This window comes from Peromyscus californicus, unplaced genomic scaffold (genome assembly GCF_007827085.1).
Source record: "Peromyscus californicus insignis strain IS unplaced genomic scaffold, ASM782708v3 Scaffold_4__1_contigs__length_199733344, whole genome shotgun sequence".
NCBI classification, from domain to species: domain Eukaryota; kingdom Metazoa; phylum Chordata; class Mammalia; order Rodentia; family Cricetidae; genus Peromyscus; species Peromyscus californicus.
The window spans coordinates 194049328-194072331 of record NW_026294562.1 but is presented as its reverse complement, the minus strand read 5'-3'; the positions used below and the strand labels follow the sequence as shown (position 1 = coordinate 194072331).

The 23004-nt window shown below is 36.4% G+C and overlaps 1 protein-coding gene across 1 annotated transcript in view; it reads left to right on the top strand.

Moving 5' to 3' along the window:
• LOC128124282 (vomeronasal type-2 receptor 116-like) overlaps positions 1 to 23004 on the top strand; it is a 73612-nt gene that overhangs the window by 26188 nt on the left and 24420 nt on the right. Inside the window, exon 6 of the mRNA XM_052760445.1 lies at positions 15832 to 16030. Coding sequence (XP_052616405.1) covers positions 15832 to 16030 — 199 coding nt within the window. The remainder of the gene's footprint in view (positions 1 to 15831; positions 16031 to 23004) is intronic.

Here is a 23004-nt window from a genome sequence, read left to right as displayed (position 1 = left end):
CTGAATTAGAAGTCATCAGCCAGACACAGAGGAAGCAAGATGTGAAGGCAGAACTGAGAAAAGGTACCAAGCCAGTGGCTAAACATAAATAAGAATTATGAGTTAGTTTAAATGTAAGAGCTAGTCAGTGGAAGGCCTGAGTTAATGGCCAAGCAATTTGAATTAATATAATCTTCTGAGTGATTATTTTATAAGTGGGCTGCAGGACTGCAGGGGCTTGGAGGAACCTGGAGAGAAAATTTTCAGATACACAGCAATATCTTGCTTATGAGAACTTGTGGTATCAAGTCTTCATGTGGGAGATGATGGAACAAACATTGTAGTTTAGAATCAGAAGTGGAAATTATCTTCAAAGTTTGGTGATAATAATAATTTTAACAAAACATAGTAATAGTAATAATTTGCATTCACTAAAATGTATAAACTCTAAAATGTTCCATCATCTTCAAAATCTCACCACAAATGTGGGATGATGATGACTAAAGTGCAAAAACAACAGCATAGATCAGGACAGACATTAATCTGGAATTTGAGGGATATTTGTGGATCATCTAGTCTCTAGTTGGGTAACCCCACCTTTCCCCATTGTGAGAGAACAAGGTACCTCTATCTCTTACAGTATCCATTCTTATGTACATATTTCTTCAGATTAAGTCTCTCCACATGTAATGTCCTCTTGGTACCCCCTTGAAGGCAATCTGAGTTTACCATACAGTTCCATACAGAGTGACTTTCTATAATTTGGTAAAAGTTTCCTGGGGCTGTTCTCTGTGGCTTCTCTTATGCTTGCCAAATACATCCATAAGGAAAATGCTGCAACATTCTGTTTCTGCTCAAGCTATAGTCTGGCAAACTTCACAACAATTTCTGTGAGTTCTTGGTACTGATCCATAGAAGTATTTCCATGGTTAGGTATTTCCTAGCATGTAACTCTCTGATCATCATTTGGTCCTGCCCCACCCATCTCCAAGGACACTGCATTTTCATATTCTTGAAAAGTCCAAGTGTGGTAGCCCGTCATCAAGAGATGTTTGTGCTCAAACCTATAGAGAACATAAATATTCGATTTGGTGGTGTTGATTTCTGTCACAGTTACAAATGTTTGGCAGAAACTTGGTTTGCAACTTTAAAATTCCTCATTTGCTTTTTAAGTCAATCTCTTTCATATAGTTTATTTTAATTTCTTTTTTCTCTGTTGTTCTAAATCAGGTCAGTGTTCAGCTGGCATTATATGAATACTGTTTTATAATTTCGTATTTCCACTTCTTTTTAATTTAGTGTCACTAATTTTCTCACAATAAGGGCAGAATGTAGTGAAAATTCTTTTATAATGTAACATGATGACCACAGGAATGTCCCTCTGTTGAGGTCTTGGCTGTGAAGGTCTAGAAAACTATGTTCCTCTCACAGATCTTTCATACGTTTGTAAAAAGACACCTCTTTTCCTAGAAAAGACAGTGTGTTTCTTATACCTATACAGATTCACTACGCTTTGGCTTTCCCTAAAATTTGGCCATCTGTACTCTAGATTCATTGCTGATATACAGCATAAATCAAGACCAAGGATAAAACCCAATCACTGTTTTCCTTCAATGTTTGCTCCCCTAATAACTACCAAAAACACTCATTGATTGTGTCAGCCCTGTTCCATTTCTCCCAACATGTCTCCATCTTGTATTCTGAAAATGTGGATAACATCCTACTATTGATGAGGCACCTTTTCTTGTGTATTCTGTTTTGGATTCTACAAAACCAAAACTGCTTCCTTACCATGATCTTCTAGATAATCTATGTGGTTCACAGTCCCTAATAGAAATAGTCACCTTTTTCTTACCACCTCCATCAGGACTGCCAAAAACCTATTCTATTTGGTCCCCTCATGTCCTTCTCTTCCCAGCTCACTCTTCTAAATTATTCATGAACTGATCTCACTGTACTTCTGGAAACCTGATGCTCTTTTCTAATCACTTTCCTAGTCTACACTCTTCATAGTCCTGTGTCATGTCCACAAGTGCTTGTCCTCCAGTGACTGAAGGTTCAGTGGGAGAACCTGACTCAAAACTAATCTGAAAAGCTATGGGCCACTGTTTTTAATCAGGGTATCAAGAGAACATGCCCTGAAATTTAACAAGCTTTTTTGACAAAACTTCGCATTCATTTAAAGACTGAAATAGATCCATATCTCCCACCCTATACAGATACCAATTTGAAATGAGCTAGAGGTTTCACTCAAAACCTGAAAAACTGAAACCTATGGAAGAAAATATAGAGAGTACAATTAAAGTCTTCCTTTACAGATAAAGGAAGAACTCTATGCAATTCAACAGCATGGGAAATTGTTTCAGAATCAACAAATGAGAGAATATGAAATTATTTTCTTCACAACAAAGGAAATTATATTTCAGAGAGAAGACAACCTGCACAATGGGCAAAAAATCATTGCAAACTGTACATAATGCAAGGTTTAATACAAAACATAGGTAAATAGGAAAAGAAAAAATATATGAATACAAAATTGCCAGTCACTGAATAGTCTAAAGAAATGAACAGAGAGTTCTGAAAAAGAAGAAATGCAAAAGTGAATTAACATTGCTTTCTAATTTTCAACATCCTAAGCTATCAGAAAAATCTAAATTAAGACCACACAGAGATTTCATATTACCCAGACACAAATGGGTATAACAAGAAAATAAATGAGAACAAATGGTGAGGCTGAGAGAAATTAGGAATGACTATCTACTCTGTATGTGGTTAGTAACAGGTACAGTCGCTATAGGAATCTGGGTGAAGGATTATATTATATTAAGAATAAAAATACTGAGTCACCAGCTATAGGAATTATGTGCATATACCCAAAAACACTTTAGAAAACTTCAGAAATACTAGTTCATCCACATTCATTGCCAGTCTATTTGCAGTATCAAGGAACTAGAACCTGTCTAGATATCCATCAAAATAAGGGTAGATAAGAAAAATGTAGTGTATAAGTAAAAAAAAAATTTTTAAGTGGAAAAAAAATTCATGAAATTTGCAAAAGGATGAATGGAACTGGAAAGGTGTATTTCTTGAACCTGAAAAGATGTGTTGCATTTATTTAACTATGTAAAATATGTTGCTGTTTTGTGTTACCTTTCTAAGCTACCTGATTAGTCTAATAAGAGACTGAACAACCAATAGTGAGAGAGGAGATATAGTTAGGAATTCTGGGAAGGGAGAGTATGTAGGAGGAGGAATTTAGGTTTGGGGATGGAAGAAGAGAGATGCCAGGGAGACAGACATACAAACATGGAGGAAGCAGGAAAGCAAGACATGAACAATGAAAGAAAAGTTAAAAACTGAAGCAAAATGTAGATGAGTATAAACTGGTTAAATTCAGTTATAAGTGCTAGTTGTACAAGCCAAACCTAAGGCCAAGCATTCCTAATTATTAATAAGTCTCTGTGTCTTTATTTAGGAGCTAATTGGCAGCCCAAAGTAAATTTCAACTACAAATGGCATCTATTGTGGGGCATGAATTCACACATAGGGCCTGAAAAAGAGAGACAGAAAAAGATAAGGATCCTTTAAGAGACACTGCTGTGTAGCAGAGCACTTGAGTGCCCAGCATGCTAAGTAGAAACAGCAATCTAAGTAAAAATAACTGCCATAGTGTGGGCACCAACTTCCTAGAGACAAAGTAGTAAAATGCAACTCTTAGTTAAATGCAGCTCTCAGCCATGTCCACAGGCTTACGATTCACTTCTTACAAAACCAAGGAAGGGGTGGTGTCAACTGCTTGAGCCTCGTGTTGGAGAGTCTGGGTGCTACTTAGCTGTTTAAAGGTTGGCTCACACATTCAGAGTGCCAAAGGTGTACAGAAAAACAGGCCCAGATTTAAAAAAAAAAACTTTAAACAGATGTGCATTGTGCATAGGTGCCTAAGAAAGAAAAGAAAATGGACATAGATAGTCATAGGAAAAAAATAAATACTTTAAACATAATCAAGTAAAGTCTTTAAAGAAAGAGTAAAGTAATGTAAGGAGAATAAGTCATGTAAAGTTTGGAAATTAGGTGAGCTCCCATTGGATCAAGAGGTGAATTACACTTCTCACACCCAGAGTCCAGCCACTAGGACCCAAACCCTGTGACACAGCCAGTTCCTGGGAACCTCCACCTAACTCTGCCCCAGTTGCTGGCCAGCAGGGAAAAATCCTGCAGGAAGCCTTCCCCCATAAAACCCCCCATCAGACCCTGCAATCTACACACCCTGCCCCAATATCCATCTGCCTGAGACCCCAGTAACTTCCTGAGGCAAGGAAATCAAACCACCAGTTCTTATTGGACCAAGAGTAACTTCCTGAGACACAGAATCTGTCAACTCTGACTGGACCAAGAGCCCTGAAAAGACCAAGAGTGGCTCCGTGAGTCACAGAATCAACTAGCTTGGATTGACCCAGAAGGAGATCCATGAGACACAGAATCTGTCTGCTCCAACTAGACCAAGAGCTAAGATAGGACCCAGAGGGGCCCCTGCAACAAAGACACAACAAGCACAGAGTGGACCAACAGCAACATGCTCAGACACAGGTACCTCTTATACCCATTAGAGGAAGAGATGGGCAGACTTCAATGCAAAAATACATACAACAACATAAAGAGCAATACAGCATCACCAGAACCTAGCCTTTCTCCAACATCAAGACCTGAACATCACAATGTAGCAGGAGAAGAAAGTGACTATACAAATATCTTCATGAAGATGCTAGAGGCTTTTCAAGAAAACATGAAAATTTTCCTTAAATAAATGGAGGAAAAGGCAAACAAATATTGGAGGAAAAACTAAATAGAGGAAAAGATGAATAAAATTAAAAATAGAGGAAAAGACGAATAAAAATTGAAAGAAATCAATAAATTCCTTAAAGAAATTGGCAAGAAAACCACGAAAAATCAATTAAACATGAAGGGAAACAGTTCAAGACCTGAAAAGGGAAATAGAAACAATAAAGAAGACACAAACAGAGGGAATGCTGGAAATAGAAAATCTGAGTAAATGAACAGGAAACACAGATGCAAGCATAACCAACAGAATACAAGAGATGGAAGAGAGAATCTCTGGTGTAGAGGATACAATAGAGGAAACAGATTCAACAGTCAAAAAAAAATACCAAAGTCAAAAATGTCATAACACAAAATGTCCAGGAAATCTGGGACAACATGAAAAGGCCAAACCTAAGAATAATAGGGATAACAGAAGGAGAAGAATACCAACTCAAAGGCACAGAAGACCAAGTGATTTATAATGGTAAACCCATCAGAATAACACTCGACTTCTCAATGGATACTTTGAAAACCAGAAGGACCTGGACAGATATAATGCAGACACGAAGAGACCATGTATGCCAGCCTAGACTAATATACCCAGCAAAACTTTCAATCATCATAGATGAAGTGAACAAGATATTCCAAGACAAAACCAGATTTAAGCAATACCTATCCACAAATCCAGTCTTACAGAATGCACTAAAAGGAAAATTCCAACCTAAGAAAGTCAAATACACCCATGGAAACACAGACAATAGATAACTCCACAGCAGTAAATCCCAAAGAAGAGAAATACACACACACTACCACCAAAATATGACAGAAATGAACAATCACTGGTCATTAATATCCCTTAATATCAATGGACTTAATTCACATATAAAAAGACACAGGCTAACAGAATGGATATGAAAGCAGGAACCATCTTTTTGCAGGATCCAGGAAACACACCTCAAATTCAAAGATAGACACTAACTCAGAGTAAAAGGCTGGGAAAAGACTTTCCAATCAGATGGTCTTAAGAAGGAAGCTTGGGTAGCTATCCTAATATCCAGTAAAATAGACTTCAAACTAAAATCAATCAAAAGAGATCAAGAAGGACATTACATACTCATCACAGGAAAGATCCACCAAGATGAAGTTTCAATTCTGAACATTTATGCCCCAAACACATGGGCACCCACATATGTAAAAGAAACATTACTAAAGTTTAAATCACACATAAAACCCCATACATTAATAGTGGGAGACTTCAATACCCCACTCTCACCACTAGATAAATCTGCCAAATCAAAACTTAATTAAGAAATAAAGGGCTTAACTGATGTTATGACTCAAATGGACTTAATTGATATTTACAGAACATTCCACTCTGACAAAAAAGAATATACCTTCTTCTCAGCACCCCATGGAACCTTCTCTAAAATCGACCACATATTCGGTCACAAAGCAAATCTCAACAGATACGAAAATTGGAATAACATCCTGTGTTCTATCAGACCACCATGGTTTAAAGTTAGAATTCAACAACAACAAAAATTACAGAAATCCTACAATCTCATGGAAACTGAATAATGCACAACTGAATCACCAATGGGTCAAGGAGGAAAAAAAGAAAGAAAGTAAAGACTTCATACAGATCAATGAAAATGAATGTACAACATACCCAAACTTATGGGACACAATGAAAGCAGTGCTAGGAAGAAAATTAATTGCACTAAATGCCCACAAAAAGAAGATGGAGAAATCTCATACTAGTGACTTAACAGCACAACTGAAAGCTCTAGAACAAGAAGAAGCAAACTCACCCAGCAGGAATAGATACCAGGAAAAAATCAAATTGAGAGCTGAAATCAATAAAATAGAAACAAAGAGAAAATATAAAGAATCAATGAAACAAAGAGTTGGTTCTTTGAGAAAATCAACAAGACAGATAAGAACATATCCAGACTAACCAAAAGGCAGAGAGAGAGAGAGAGCATCCAAATTAGCAAAATCAGAAATGAAAAGGGAGACTTTACAACTGATGACAAGGAGATTCAGAGAATCATCAGGTCATACTTCAAAAACCTGTACTGCAAAAATTGGAAAATCTAAAAGAAATTGACAATTTTCTGGATAGGTACCACATTCTTAAGTTAAATCAAGACTAGATCAACTATTTAAATAGACAAATTACCATTAAGGAAATAGAAACAGTCATTAAAAGTCTCCCAACCAAACAAAAAAGCCAGGACCAGGTGGTTTCAGTGCAGAATTCTACCAGATCTTCCAAGAAGAGTTAATACCAATACTCTCTAAATTGTTCCACACAATAGAAACAGAAGGAACATTACCAAACTCCTTCTATGAGGCCACAATTACCCTGATTCCTAAACCAAACAAGGATACAACAAAGAAAGAGAACTACAGACCAATCTCCCTCATGAACATTGATGCAAAAATACTCAATAAAATATTGGCAAACAGACTCCAAGAACACATCAAAACAATTATCCACCATGATCAAGTAGGCTTTATCCCAGAGGTGCAGCGTTGGTTCAACATATGAAAGTCTGTCAATGTAATACACCATATAAACAAACTCAAAGGAAAAAAAACACATGATCATCTCACTAGATGCAGAAAAGGTATTTGACAAAATCCAACACCCCTTCATGATAAAGGTCTTGGGGAGATCAGGAATACAGGAAACATACCTAAGCATAATAAAGTGAATTTACAGCAAGCTAACATCAAATTAAATGGAGAGAAAATACAAGTGATTCCACTAAAATCAGGAACAGGACAAATACAAAATACAAATTGGGAAGGAAGAAGTCAAACTTTCACTATTGTAGATGATATGATAGCATACATAAGTGAACCCAAAAATTTGATCAAGGAACTCCTACAACTGATAAACACTTTCAGGAATGTGGCAGGATACATGATTAACTCAATAAAATCAACAAGATAGATGAGAACATGTCCAAATTAACCCAAAAGGAGACAGAGAGCATTCAAATTAACAAAATCAGAAAGGAAAGAGGAGATATAACAACAGACAATGAGGAAATCCAGAGAATCATCAGGTCATACTTCAAAAACCTGTACCCACAAAATTGGAAAATCTGAAAGAAATGGACAATTTTCTGGATAGGTATCCCATAGCAAAGTTAAATCAAGACCAGATAAATTATTTAAATAGACCAATATCCCCTAAGGAAATAGAAACAGTCATTAAAAATCTCCCGACCAAAAAAAGCCCAGGACCAGATGGTTTCAGCACAGAATTCTACCACATTTTCAAAGAAGAGCTAATACTAATTCTCTTCAAATTGTTCCACACAATAGAAGCAGAAGAATCATAACCAAATTCTTTTATGAGGCTATAGGTACCCTGATACCCAAACCACACAAAGCTGCAACAAAGACAGAGAATTACAGACCAATCTCCCTCATGAACATTGGTGCAAAAATACTCAATAAAATACTGGCTAAATGAATCCAGGAACACATCAAAAAATTATGCACCATGACCAAGAGGGCTTCATCACAGGGATGCAAGGATGGTTCAACATACAAAAATCTGTCAATGCAATACATCATATAAACAAACTGAAAGAAAAAAACCACATGATCATCTGATTGGATACTGAAAAAGTCTTTCACAAAATCCAATACCCCTTCATGATAAAGGTTCTAGAGAGATCAGGAATACAAGGAACATACCTAAACATAATAAAGGAAATTTACAGCAAGCCAACAGCCACCATCAAATTAAATGGAGAGAAACTCAAAGCAATTCCACTAAAATCAGGAACAAGACAAGGCTGTCCACTCTCCCCATACTTATGCAATATAGTACTTGAAGTTCGAGCTAGAGCAATAAGACAACAAAAGGAGATCACAGGGATACAAATTGGAAAGGATGAAGTCAAACTTTCATTATTTGCAGATGATATGATAGTATATATAAGTGAGTATATATAAGTGACCCCAAAAATTCTACCAGGGAACTCCTACAGCTGATAAACTCCTTCAGGAATGTGGCAGGATACAAGATTAACTCAAAAAAATCAGTAACTCTCCTATATACAAATGATAAATGGGCTGAGAAAGAAATCAGAGAAACATGACCCTTTTCAATAGTTGAAAATAATATAAAATACCTTGGGGTAACTCTAACTAAACAAGTAAAAGATCTGTATGATAAGAACTTTAGGTCTCTGAAGAAAGAATTTGAAGAAGATATCAGAAAATTGAAAGATCTCCCATGCTCATGGATAGGTAGAATCAACATAGTAAAAATGGCAATCTTACCAAAAGCAATCTACAGATTCAATGCAATCCCCATCAAAATACCAATACAATTCTTCACAGACTTGGAAAAAACAATATTTAATTATATGTAAAAACAAAAAAACCTAGGATACTAAAAGAATCCTGTATAATAAAGCAACCTCTGGAGGCATCATGATCCCTGACCTCAAGCTCTACTAGAGAGCTATAGTAATAAAAACAGCTTGGTACGGACATAAAACCTGACATGTGGAATACTGGAATCAAATTGAAGACATTGACATCAATCTGCACACATATGAACACCTAATTTTTGACAAAAAAGCCAAAATTGTACAATGGAAAAAAGAAAGCATCTTCAACAAATGGTACTGGCATAACTGGATGTCAACATGCAGAAGACTGCAAATAGATCCATATCTGTCACCATGCACAAAAACTCAAGTCCAAGTGGATCAAAGACCTCAACATAAATCCAGATATACTGAACTTGATAGACGAGAAAGAGGAAGTAGTCTGGAATGCAGTAGCACAGAAGACCACTTCCTAAATATTACACCAATAGCACAGACACTGAGAGTGACAATTAATAAATGGGACCACCTGAAACTGAGAAGCTTTTATAGAGCAAAGGACACAGTCATTAGGACAAAACAACAGCCTAGAGAATGGGAAAAGATCTTCACCAAACCCACATCTGACAGAGGGCTGATCTCCAAAATACATAAAGAATTCAAAAAGCTAGACTTCAAAATATTAAACAATCCAATTAAAAAATGGGCTACAGAGCTTAACAGAGAATTCTCAACAAAAGAAACTCAAATGGCCAAAAGCCATTTAAGGAATTGCTCAACATCCTTAGTCATCAGGGAAATGCAAATCAAAACAACTCTGAGATACCATCTTACACCTGTCAGAATGGCTAAGATCAAAAACACTGAAGACAGCTTATGCTGGAGAGGATTTGGAGCAAGGGGAACACTCCATGGGAATGCAAACTTGTACAGCCACCCTGAAAATCAGTATGGTGGTTTCTCAGAAAATTGGGAATAAGTCTTCCTCAAGACCCAGCTATACCACTCTTGGGCATATACCCAAGGAATGCTCAATCTTACCACAAGGGCCATGCTCAACTATTTTCATATCAACATTATTTGTAATAGCAAGAACCTAGAAACAACCTAGATGCCCCTCAACTGAAGAATGGATAAAGAAAATGTGGCACATAAACACAATGGAGTACTTCTCAACAGTAAAAACAATGGTATCATGAAATTTGCAGGCAAATGGATGGAACTAGAAAATATCATTCTGAGTGAGGTAACCCAGACTCAGAAGAACAAGCAAAAAAACTCAAAAGTGGATGCTACATGTGAGGGAAGGGATGGCCAGACTGCAACCCACAACTCCAGAGAGGCTAGCTAACAAGGAAAGACCCTAGGAGGGACACATGGATGACCCTGCGAAGGAGAAGAGGATGAGATCTACATGAGCAGACTGGATGTGGGGGGTGGCAGAGGGCAAGGAGTAGGCGATGAAAATATAGGGAAATTGGAGGGTCGAGCTGAAACATGAACTGAGTGGGAGGGAAGGGAGAAAGACACCGTGATAGATGAGGTCATCATGGGAATAGGAAGAGGCATGGTGCTGTGGAGGCTCTCAGGAATCCACAAGGACTACCCCACCTTGGTCTGCTGGTAGTGGTCTAGGGGGTGGCTGAACTGGTCTACTCTGGTGACTGGTCTAGTAAATAACCTAGCTGTCATCATAGAGCCTTTTTCCAGTGACTGATGGAGACAGATGCAGAGATCCATGGTCAGGCACCAGGCTGAGCTCTGGGAATCCAATTGATGAGAGAGAGGAGGCATTCAGCAGGTGAGGGATGTCAAGATCATGATGGGAGGATGTGCAGATATGACCAACCACACTAGTGGAAGCCCATGAACTGTGGACTGGTGTGTATGGAGCTCCCATGGCATTGGACTAGGCCCTCTGGATATGGAAGATGGTTGTTTGGCTTGAACTGTTTGGGGGGCACCCACACATGGGAATTGGCATCTGTCCCTGGTGCATGAGCAGGCTTCTGGGAATCCTGTGCCTGGGGTGTGATGCTTTGCACAGGTTTGATGCAGTGGGAAGGGGCTTGGACCTGCCTAGGCTCAGTGTGCCGGGCTCTGCTGACTCCCCATGGGAGACCTTGATTTTAGAGATGCATGGATGTAGTTTGGCTTAGGAGAGAGGACTGAGGGTTGGGAGGAGGGAGGAGGGAAAAAAGAATAAACAATTCTCCATAGTTATAAGAAAATTGAAATAATACCCTGGACTCTATCCCATCATCATGAATTAAAGCAATACCAACAGGAAATATACAAACTCATGGAAGCTGAACAACTCACCGATGAAGGAACAGTGGATCAAGACAGCACCCAAGAATGTAAATGAAAACACAGCGTATCGAAACACTAGGACACAATGAAAGCAGTTCTCAGAGGCAAGTTCAAAATACTGAATGCCTACATAAAAATACTGTAGTGATTTCTTATTAATAATTATAATACTTATAACACTTGAAATCTCTAGAGAAACAATACTTGAAAATAGTAGATAAAAAGAAACAAGAGAACTGAAAAATCAGGTAGTGAAAATCAAGGATGAAATCAATGATATAGAAACAAACAGCAACAGCATAAACCAAATGAAGAATTAAAAGAAATGAAAAGTTGTTTCCTCAGAGAAATCAAGAAGATGACAAGGCCTCTTTCTCTGTCTTTTTCTTGTAAGGGTATTGAAAAGAAACAGTCTTTTAAATCAATAACTATAAGAGGCCATCCTTTTGGTAACAGAATAGGCAAAGGAATTCCAGATTGTAGAGAGCCCATTGACTGAATTACTTTGTTAATTGCTCTAAGGTCTGTTACCATTCTCCATTTACCAGAATTCTTTTTAATAACAAATGCAGGAGAATTCCAAGGGCTGGTTGATTCTTCAATATGCTGAGTGTTTAACTGTTCTTCTACCAGCTCTTCTTTTTTTTTTTTTTTTTTTTTTTGGTTTTTCGAGACAGGGCTTCTCTGTGTAGCTTTGCGCCTTTCCTGGAACTCACTTGGTAGCCTAGGCTGGCCTCAAACTCACAGAGTTCCGCCTGGCTCTGCCTCCCGAGTGCTGGGATTAAAGGCGTGCACCACCACCACTTTAACAACAGGCTCTTCTAAAGCCTGTTGTTAAAGGCCATTGCTGAACCCATACAGGCTCATCTTTTAACAATTTTAAAAGTAGAGCTGTTGGTGTATTTAGGAGATCATCAGTTGTTGTGCCCTGTTCTTGTATAATATGGATGGCTGTTGAGCACTCATTAGAATAATATCTTCTAATATTTCTCTCATAAACATGTGCTAGTTTATAATTTGTTTCTGGGGTTGGAGGGATGTTAATCTGAGTATTCCATTGTTGCAACAGGTCTCAACCCCACAGGTTCAGAACTATGGTAGCCATATATGGTTTTAATTTTCCTCTCTGTCCTTCGGGACTTATAAGTTCGAGCCATCTTGCACTCTGTTTCACTTGAGATAATGTCCCAATTCCTAACAGTTGAACATTTACCTCCTGAAGAGGCCAAGTTGGATGACAAAATTCTGGTGCAATTAAGGTAACATCCGCACCTGTGTCTACCAGACCAGACAACAAAACACTAATTATTTTTATTGCTAATTTTGGTCTTTGTTCATTAATAGAAGTTTGCCAAAAAAATTTCTTTATGTTTTCTCCTGAATTTTCTATTCTCTCTGTTTCGTCATCCCAACCAGCATGATTTATTCCAATAGGCATTTGGTTATTTAATTGCTCTGAGTAGGGGTTTAATCTATGACTGCAGGAAAAGTTTGAACTGGATTTGCTCTGGGGGGCCTACCTGAGGCCCCTCTGGGAGTTTCCCGAAGAGTGAGGCAAAATATTACCTTGCCTGTCCCTTGTTGATCTACATTCCTTGGTCCAGTGTTTTCCCTTACCATACCTTCTGCATACTCCAGAAGGAAGGGGCATTCTGTTGCCATTGTTCCTTGAGGAAACATTGTTTCTAGGAATGACCTGTTTACAGTCCCTTTTCAAATGTCCTTGCTTTCCACATCCAAAACATCTAACATTTCTCAAACCTTTTGAAATTGCTTCTCCTACCCACATATCATCATGGTCATGAGCCTCAACATTAACCTTGTCTCTAATCCAATCTTCCAAAGATGCAGATCTTGCCTAATGGCCTGATTATTTTTTTGCATGCTGAATTCACATTCTCAAAGGCCAAAGATTCAATTATTATCTGACTGGCTTCTGAATCTGGGACCATTCTTTGTAATGCTGAAGCCAGTCTTTGTAAAAAATCTGTGAAAGATTTTTTTGGGGCCTTGTATAAACTTTGTAAATGACTCAGTTTTTTTTTCCTGGTTCCTCAACTCTGTCCCATGCATGCAAGGCTGATGTTCGACATAGAATTAGGGTTTGGACATCATATAAACATTGTGTTTGTACTGAAGCATATTGGCCTTCTCCAACAAGCTCATCCTGGAAGACTTGTATTCCTTTAGCCCTCCATTGTTTTTCTATGTTTTTAGCCTCCTCCTTGAACCACTTTTGCCACTGGAGACTTTGACTGGGTTCCAGAACAGCCTGTGCCAGCTCCCTCCAGTCCTGTAGTATAATCCTATTAAAATTTGACCAGGTGTTTAGCATTTGCTTTACATATGGGGAATGCAGGCCATAAGATACTATTGCCTCCTTAAACCTTCATAAATCTAACATTTCAATTGGAGCCCAAATATTTTGTGTATTCACTTGATGAGGTAACTGTTGTACGTTTACCAGATAAATTAAGGGTGATTGTGTGAAAACAGGCTTTCTTTCTGTAACCTTATGATCCAGTTTTGAAACAACTTCACTGTTTATTTCTTTTGTCTGAATTTGAATTTCTCTATAATTCATCTTAACAGGTTTAACAGGTTTTTCTAAAACTTTTATCCTGGCACTTTAATTGACTATCTTTTTAAATAGTAAAATGAGGATAAGAAAGGTAATAAAGTGCATAATTCAATCAATATTAATCTTCTCATATAGTTGTTCCATTGTAAGACTGCCTAAAATTTCAAACAAAGCCCAATTTTCTTCCAATGTACACATAAAACCCATTTTTTTAATGTGGAAAAAAATTCTCTTTTAAATAGTTTCCTTTAAAATATCTCATATCTTAATTGACTTACCAAGTCTGCATAGAACAGTAGAAATCTGAGAGAATTTCAAAACAGCCACCTAGTGTCTGAGGTGTGAATCCAGAGAGATAGAGAGAGAGAGAGAGAGAGAGAGAGAGAGAGAGAGAGAGAGAAAGGGTAGTCACAAGTTCTGGCTAAAAGCTTAAATCCAGCCACATGTTCCCACTAGAGCCGAGTCAAGCCTGGGCTCCAGCTTCCTTAAGCTCCGACCACGTACATTGGCTTTACAGGCAGGGGCCCTGTTCGGCAGGGTAGGCCTGAGTTGTTTGTAGCACCGGCTTTAAGCAAGTAGCTCCAGCTGTGTGTAACCACTTGGGGCTATGGTCAGACTGGCCTGAGACCAAGCCAACCTTGGCCTGAGCTAGGGAGCCAGGCCACGCAGGAGGGAAACCGTACCTGCTGCCAAGCCAAGCCAAGTTATTTTTAACGGATTCTTGTCACGTTGGGTGCCAAATGTAGAAGTAACCAACCATCTTATTAAATAAGAAACACAGAGCAAATACAGAGATAAAAGCCAAGAGGTCAGAGCAATAGCTAAGAGCTAAAAAACTTACCCTTCACTATCGCGGTGGTCCTACCTCTCCAAAAGGGACCTACTTCCTGTGTGTCTGTCTTTATAAAGACTTTCCTTCTACCTTCTCATTGGTTGTAAACCCAACCACATAACTGCCTCGTCACTGCCTGTCTGTACAGACCTCCAGGTCTTCTTTGGTTGGTATTGAGATTAAAGGCATGTGTCTCCAATACTGGATGTATCCTTGAACACACAGAGATCTACCTAGCTCTGCCTATCAAGTGCTGGGATTAAAGGTGTGCACGACCACCGCCCAGCTTCTGTGATGGCTTGCTATTAGCTCTGACCCCAAGGCAATTTTATTTATTAAAATACAAATAAAATCACATTTCAGTACAAATAAAATATCACCATAAGAATCCACTGGTTTCCTTTGGTTTAGGAAATCATGTCTCTATCATTTTGATGGGTTTTATCCAGCATGGGATTGTGGCCCTTTCTCCTTCCCACTCTACTTGGAATGTCATCCCCTGATGTATGCTGTTTACGCCAACCTCAATTGTTTTCATACGAAAAGTTTCTTGTTTCATTCTTGTGGCCAAATTAACCAAAGAGGACTTCATCCCTGAGCCTTTACTGCCTCTTGTTTTAGCTGAAATCATGGTGCCTACGGGTACAGAAGAAAATCTATAAACATATTTTCCAGCTTGTTTTTCACCTGGATACAGGGCCTCAGATGCATAGCCCAGAGGAAGAAAGAGTTCTAGAATTCTCAATGGCAGTGAAGAGGTATAAGAAAGTGCTCAGAGTGTGACAGCTCTCTGGGTTACAGTGACAGCCTCAGCCATCAACAAAGTTAGAAGCGCATATGGTCACAAACACTTGAGCTAAGTATAAACCTGCAGGACACTGTGAGATCTGGATCCATCAGACTTATGTCTGTGCAGACATTTGTGTTAGTAGGATGTTTTATTTTAGTTATTATTATCAGGATCTTGTTTAGTCACAGTTATGTATATGCCTATAGCTCCAGTGAATGTTATTTCAGAATCAAAGAAGATATTCACCATGAAGGAGATGCAGTCATTGGTGTATTTTTTCCAGTTCATTCTTACTACACAGGTAACAAAATTCCACATCCATACCTGCCGTACTTTTTCACTGACATTCACATACAGTAAGTGTTGTTATTCATTTATCCTGTTTCAGATTTCATGTTACAGGTGACCCAGGTGCTATATGTATTCAAACTTCAATACTTCTTATTTATATAAGGAAATCTTTCTGGAATCCAAAATTCTTTACTTAATTTTATGTTACTCTTCATTTATTTTATTTTCTTAAAGAGGATACAGAAAGGTTACTTGTCTGTTTATTGATTATTGTTTCCAAATGATTATTTTAATCTTGTTATCTTACTTGACTATGCCTTTACAGCCACATGTTTCTCATGATAGGTCTTCAGAGGGAAGATGATTTTATCAAAGTTTGACCTGGTTTTTCAGCACAATCAAGAAGTCTGTATGTACTCCTGTGAAAACAGGTGTTCCCACCTCTTTTACTAGAGAGGGATGTGATGATAGAGTCACAAGTGTGCATGTGTTAGATGACACTGATTTAGGAGTAAGGGTGTCAGATTTAAAAGTTGGGAATACTTTGCTGTTGTTAAACATCTCTGCCTCTCTTCATGTTTTTTCTTTAATTAAATTAATTATTTACTAATCTTTACTCTCAGATACATTTTCCCTTTTATGTGTCTATTGATGAAAGCTTTTCTAATAAGTTGTTTATCTCATTTTCTTTCCTTTTTTTACATCTTCATGTGTGTGTTCATGAGACACAATGATATGATTGTGGCTGTTTCACATTAAGTTAGAAATAAAATCAAACTAAGTTTGTGGCAGAAAAATATTTTTGCTAGTACAAAAGTTTAATATGTATATCTTTTCTCCTTTCTTTTCCTTCCTCAAAATCTACCATTGTATGACACCTTTTCCAAATTTTTTCATACAAGTTGGGGTACAAGAAGTGTATATATCAAAAAACTAAAATCATTTTTTAGAGCTTCTGATTATGTCCATTATTACAGCATGAGAGTACATATATGTTTTAAAAGAGGGAATGTGTTCTCTTTCTATGTCTGTCTCTTTGTCTCTTTTCAATGGTTTCTGCATTTTTACATGCCTAGAAATGATCATCTTAATTATCAAGATTACAAAACTTATAGGCTCTGGGCAGGAATTTTGTTCTACTAGGTTGGTTTTTGTGTGACCTAATTTTTTTTTTCCTTTGCAAAGTAACAAGGCAATTTTCTTAAAAAAAAAAGTATAATACTTATCAGAAATAAATTATTGTCAAAACTGACAGAGTATCATGTGAGTCTGGAAGTACCCAAGGACTTTGATTATGATTTGGGATTTTCAAGAGAAGAACTTTTCATGCTAGGAAGAATAGTCTGGGTGAATCTCTATTTTGATTGGCAGGGTTAGATGATGTAAGCATTTGCCCAATGCAACATTAGCACATAATGCACCTAATGTTGATCATGTACACATACAATTATGCATAGTGACCTAAACTACTAACTGGATTTTATTTTAAGGCTATGATAACTGTTCAGATAATATGATAGAGAAATATTAAAAATGCATATCAATTTCCAGATTAATGTAAGTTATCTTTTAGGTGCAACATGTCTTAGTATATTAGACTGCACATGAAACAAATTTTAAAAGCATTTGTTACCACAATTTTTTGTGTGTGTCCATGCACATTTATGCCTCAAGTCTCACATGCAGGGGAGAAACCATTGTGGGAAGGTATCTTCACCTTCTATCGGGTGTGTGTTGGGAACAAACTCAGACCATAATCAGTGCTAGGATTTTGCCCTGATTGAACCATATTTTCCCCTTTGGCAAATCCTGTTGTACATGGTGGCTATTATCCTTCCAAATTAAAACTAGTAGTATCTTTACAAATGTGTGAGATGAAGAATATATCCCTTCCATTTACTTAAAAATTTGGTTGACTTGTTATGTCAAAGTAGATTACACTAACTCTACAAACATTTCTTATATTAATAATGTGATAGAAATTAATGTATCGTATGAATATTATCTTTCACAATGTGGATGTTAAAAGTTTTTCTCTTCTACTATATATTTATGTCCTTTTGTAAGCAGTTTCACACATCAAAAGTCAAAATTAGTTTTTTTGCAGCTTAATCTGAAATACTTTGCATTGGAATGCTTGTTTTAAAATTTTTATTATTTCAGTTATTTTTGAAATTACAATATATTTGGAACATTTCTCTTTTCCTTCCTTACCTCCAAACCTTCTCACATAACTCTGCTTCCTCCCTTTCAAATTCATGGACTGTTTAAAAAATTGTTATTGCACAAACATATGTGTAATAACAATATATTCCTAAATACAATCAGATCAGTCTATATAAATCTACTCCTATGTACATTTTTGAGGATGACCATTTGCTATTGGATATTCAATTGCTTTGCTTTTTCCTGTAGAAGATTATTTCTCTGACTCTTGACATTCCTTAGTTGCCTATAGTTCTTTCTGTAGGATTAAGATGCCATGATGTTTCTCCCAGCCACTTTGGTATGTCTATCATTGTTTTCCTCATTTATATCATGTTTAGGCAGTCATGTTCATGAAACTTTCAGGATAAGACATCAATTATAAAATGTCAAAAATTTTTAACAAATACCCTAACTTTGACTAAGATATATCAACATAGACTTTAAATTATAGGAATAAATGGTTTGTTATCTTATTTAGAACAAATACTTAAGGACAACATTACATACATATAAATATATGTACATTGTATGTTTCTAGAATTGAAAAAAAGAAATAAAAAGGTATAATTATCAATTTCCTGGAGCATAACTCAGAAAAAGTCACATTGCATGTTTTCCCCCATGTTTCCTATTTCTATGTATTAGCAATGAAAATGATTCTACCTATATCTGTGTCATGATTCCAAGCTCCTCCCTCCATTGTCTCCTGTGGCCTCATAATTGGTCACCCTCTTTCCATGAATTGAAGCTTTGTGAACTTTTCTCTTCATATGGGCAGAGTGATCTTTCAATGCTCTCTACATCCTTCTATGAAGGTCTATTTGGACTGGATTCATTTATTTGAAAAGCCCTTCTGTGGTGTGCATTCTGTTGTAGCCACTGTACTTTTTTATCCTCAGTTTGTACATTTCATAAGCACTGCAATTTTATTTGCTAGCTCCCTTTTTTGGAGTGTTTCACATAAAAAATGTGTAATCTACCCTGATATATTACAAAACAGCCAGAAACATACGCATAGGCAGCTAATCAGATACAGACCAAACTACCTGCTGTGAGAATGTTTTTCGTGGTCTCATAGTATTGAGTGCTGATGGCTGTCAGAGTTAGCACTGTGATGATACTTTTAATATTTATCTAAATGTGTCACTTCCAGAAATACATGTGTCTATCTAACACTGCATTTACATTCAGTAATAATTCAGACCATTTTAGATTAATTTTGCATAATGAGATTAAAAAATATTAAATTATCCAAAGTCATTTTTGTATCTAGTGTAACTGAATAAATAAATAATGACATCTCTGATTTCCAGTGAAATTATTAATTCCTACAGAACAGTCTCAGATTTCTATCCAATATGTCTATTTATCTTCTACTGTTATCATCCACTGACAATACTGTACATCATGAATTACTAAAATACATTTCTGAAGAGTTAGAATTTTGTATTTTTATTTCTCACCATTTTTTGCCAATTTCTTAAGGTTTTCACATTAGTAAAAATTCTTAAACATAGACATGTGTGAAATATACTAAAATTCAAAATCAATTTTTAACTAATGCATAATATATAGGATTAAATTTTCTTGTATATAAAGTAAAATATTCATATCACAACATCTATATACTTAGTGTGTCATAAGTTTCCTTGATCTTGAACACAAATGAGTGCTGATTCAGAAAATCCTAATTTCAACTTTTCTTTCTGTTTCTTTCTTTGGGTTCTGGCTTGACCCTAACTTTGCCTCTGTGATATCTTGGACTCCCTTTCTCTTTCACTGAAGCCATTTTCCCTGCTCTATGGCTTCTTTTCTATTTGTGTCTGACCTCCATGTTTGCTAAACTCAAACAGCTTAAGCATGTTTTCTTACTTCCTCCCTCCATAGCTAATATTGTCTAATTCATACCTATCTTAGAGTTTTTTTCATTTTTAAACTCTAATAATACAGTATTCAAGTTGCAGAAAAACACTTTTAGTATCATATATGAAATGCACATAATTTTTGGTATACTGTATAATGTAAAACCTGAGATCCAATATATACTGATCAAATTTGGTGATTAAAGTTTCCATCCCATTATTATTGCTTAATGTTTGGAGGCTTTGAGCTCCTCTGCTCTTTTTTCATGGAAAATATAGCTGGGATGATGAAATATATTGTGCCCATAAGATTACAAACATGTATAACATTCTCAAAAAGTATGCATTATATATGCGTGTATGTGTACATATAAATGTCTACATATATACACACACATTTAACTCTACATTCTGGTTTCCACAATTTTTCTAGGTTTCCACTATTAAGGACTTTTGTGCCCAATTCCCTTCCAGTATATGCAATTCTTTTAATTATCATTTTGATGTGTCTGGCAGCTTTCTTGGTGTTGTTTAAATATTTTTATCAATTAATTAAGAAATTAAATGAAGTGTGTTTTGATTATGCTCATTCCTCCTCTAATTCCTTCAGTATGTACATAACTGTGCCAACCTTTCTATTCACCAAAGTTTGAAATTCCTTCTTTTTTCCCCAAAGAGGCCTGTTTATGTTGTTGAATTACTCATAAAACTGGAGCCTTCTCTAGACTGTGGTAAATGTACTGGAGGTCAAAGCTTTGATAATAACTAACTATAACAAAAACTATCAAATTAAAATTATCCATTGTTCATAGTGATTTTCACACTTAACTCTATTTTCCATGCTTGGTTTTTTTTTCCTACCATGAGTTTTTCCAGATGTGGTGTCACAAAAGCTATGCATTCATATGCACAATTGCTCTGTTATTTCTGGAAAATAATTTTCTTGTAATTATCTGTAACCTTTGTACAATCACAGAGATTTCTGTGGCTGAGTATGATATGTATGCCCCATCTGCACCTGAGCATTATCCAGTGCCTCATTGTCTCCAAAGTGACCACTTAAAAGTCTCTGTTAATTTATGTCTGCCAGGAAAAGCTTCTCTGAGAAGGTTGAATCAATGCTCTGATCTGTAGTTTGACAAATAAATTACTAGGAATCATCTTAATCCTAAGTCCAGTTAGAAGAATAAAACTATTATATTCTTTCCTTGGGCCTAAGACCTCACTAGTCACACTTTCATATTTCAAATTAACATGCTAGGAATGAGTTTCTTCTCATGAAATGGGCCCTAGATCCAAACAGAAAATAACTTGAATACTCATGTACCATTTCTTTTGCTATTACATCAAAGGGCATGTCTCCTTAGGTCAGTTGTTTTTACATCTTGCAGGGATCATAAATAGATGATATTGACTATTTTTTCCTTATGGTATTCACCAGAGAAGACTGCTCAAACATGGTTTAAGGCTGCAGAAAGGAGTTCATATCCAGCCTGAAACTCTATTGGGTGATCTGAATCCCAGTGTAGCATGGAGACTTTATCAGGATGAGCTCTTAAGTACAAAAAAAGTGTTCTGTGTTAACATACATCAGAAAACAAGAATAATTAACCAGAAGTAGAAATACAGAAGCTAAAAGCAAGTTTACTACACTTAGCACTCAGGAGGCAGAGCCAGGCAGATCTCTGTAAGTTCGAGGCCAGCCTGGGCTACCAAGTGAGTTCCAGGAAAGACACAAAGCTAAACAGAGAAACCCTGTCTTGAAAAAAACAAAAAAAAGGAAATGTAGGATATAGATATGCTATGATGATATTATTGAATCTACTTTTAAACAGTAATAACTTGTTTAAAATGTTTTACATTGCTATGGATTTTAGATTATTGATACAAATTTAAGTTAATTTTGTTAAACTACATGTATATTTCTACTCTTGTTTAAGGTATTATGTTATTATTATTATTATTATTATTGTGCAGCTCATTTGAAACTGTAATGTATAATTAAAAAGTACAGATTAATAGTCATCTATAACAATCAAACTTATAGTCATATTAGTTAAATTTCCTAAGTATACATAGATATATTTCAATTAAGTAGGTAATCATCAAATACTTCAAATACCTACAGAATATGGCACTTAAAATGTTTTAAGAACTTAGACTTTCAGGACAGTGAGACAAGTCTGCTCCTGGAAACACTGATTTACTACAAAGAAGATGATGGGCATCAAAGAAACTCCATATGGAGTTTGCTTTCCTTATTGCAAAGGTTAGCCATTTGGACAGGAAACTGTTCTTGCCTGAACTGTCTGACAAAATGTTGCATCGACTAGATATGCAGGACCCATGAAAAAATGACCACTAAATTTTGCCAAAACAAGGCAAAATTGTCCCTCAGTTTCTTGTTTCTAAGAGGAGACTTGCCAGACATTCTTCAGGACACAGGGAAAAGTGACTGAGAAACTCTAGGCCTATATGCTGAAGACTGATACCTCAACATTGCAGAGCACCTTTGGGTGACTGTCCAGGCAGTCAGTTGTCTCTGTCATTCTAGATTTTTGGAAGTTTTTTTTACAATCTCTTGCTGTTTATTTAGGTAATATTATATCCTTCTGGGGTCTTTGATGTAGTTGAAGCCTGGATAGTTATAGGTATAATTTTCCTTAGTTATGATAAAAAATAAATAAGATATGAAACCTTAGACTCACAAATATAGGATAGATAGAATAATTTCTTTAATTTTGTCAAAAACAAGTAGACAAGATATTGTAACTCTAATTCTTGCTTAATAACTGTTTTGCTATATATAATTTTTCTATGTTAAAGTTAAAACCTTCCTTTTTGATTACATAGAAAAGGGGAACTGTTGGGGAATGTCTTTCTGTACTGTGTGAATATATGTTTTTCCCACTGGTTAATAAATAAGCTGCTCTGGCCTATGGCAAGGAGCTTAGAGGCAGGTTGGAAAT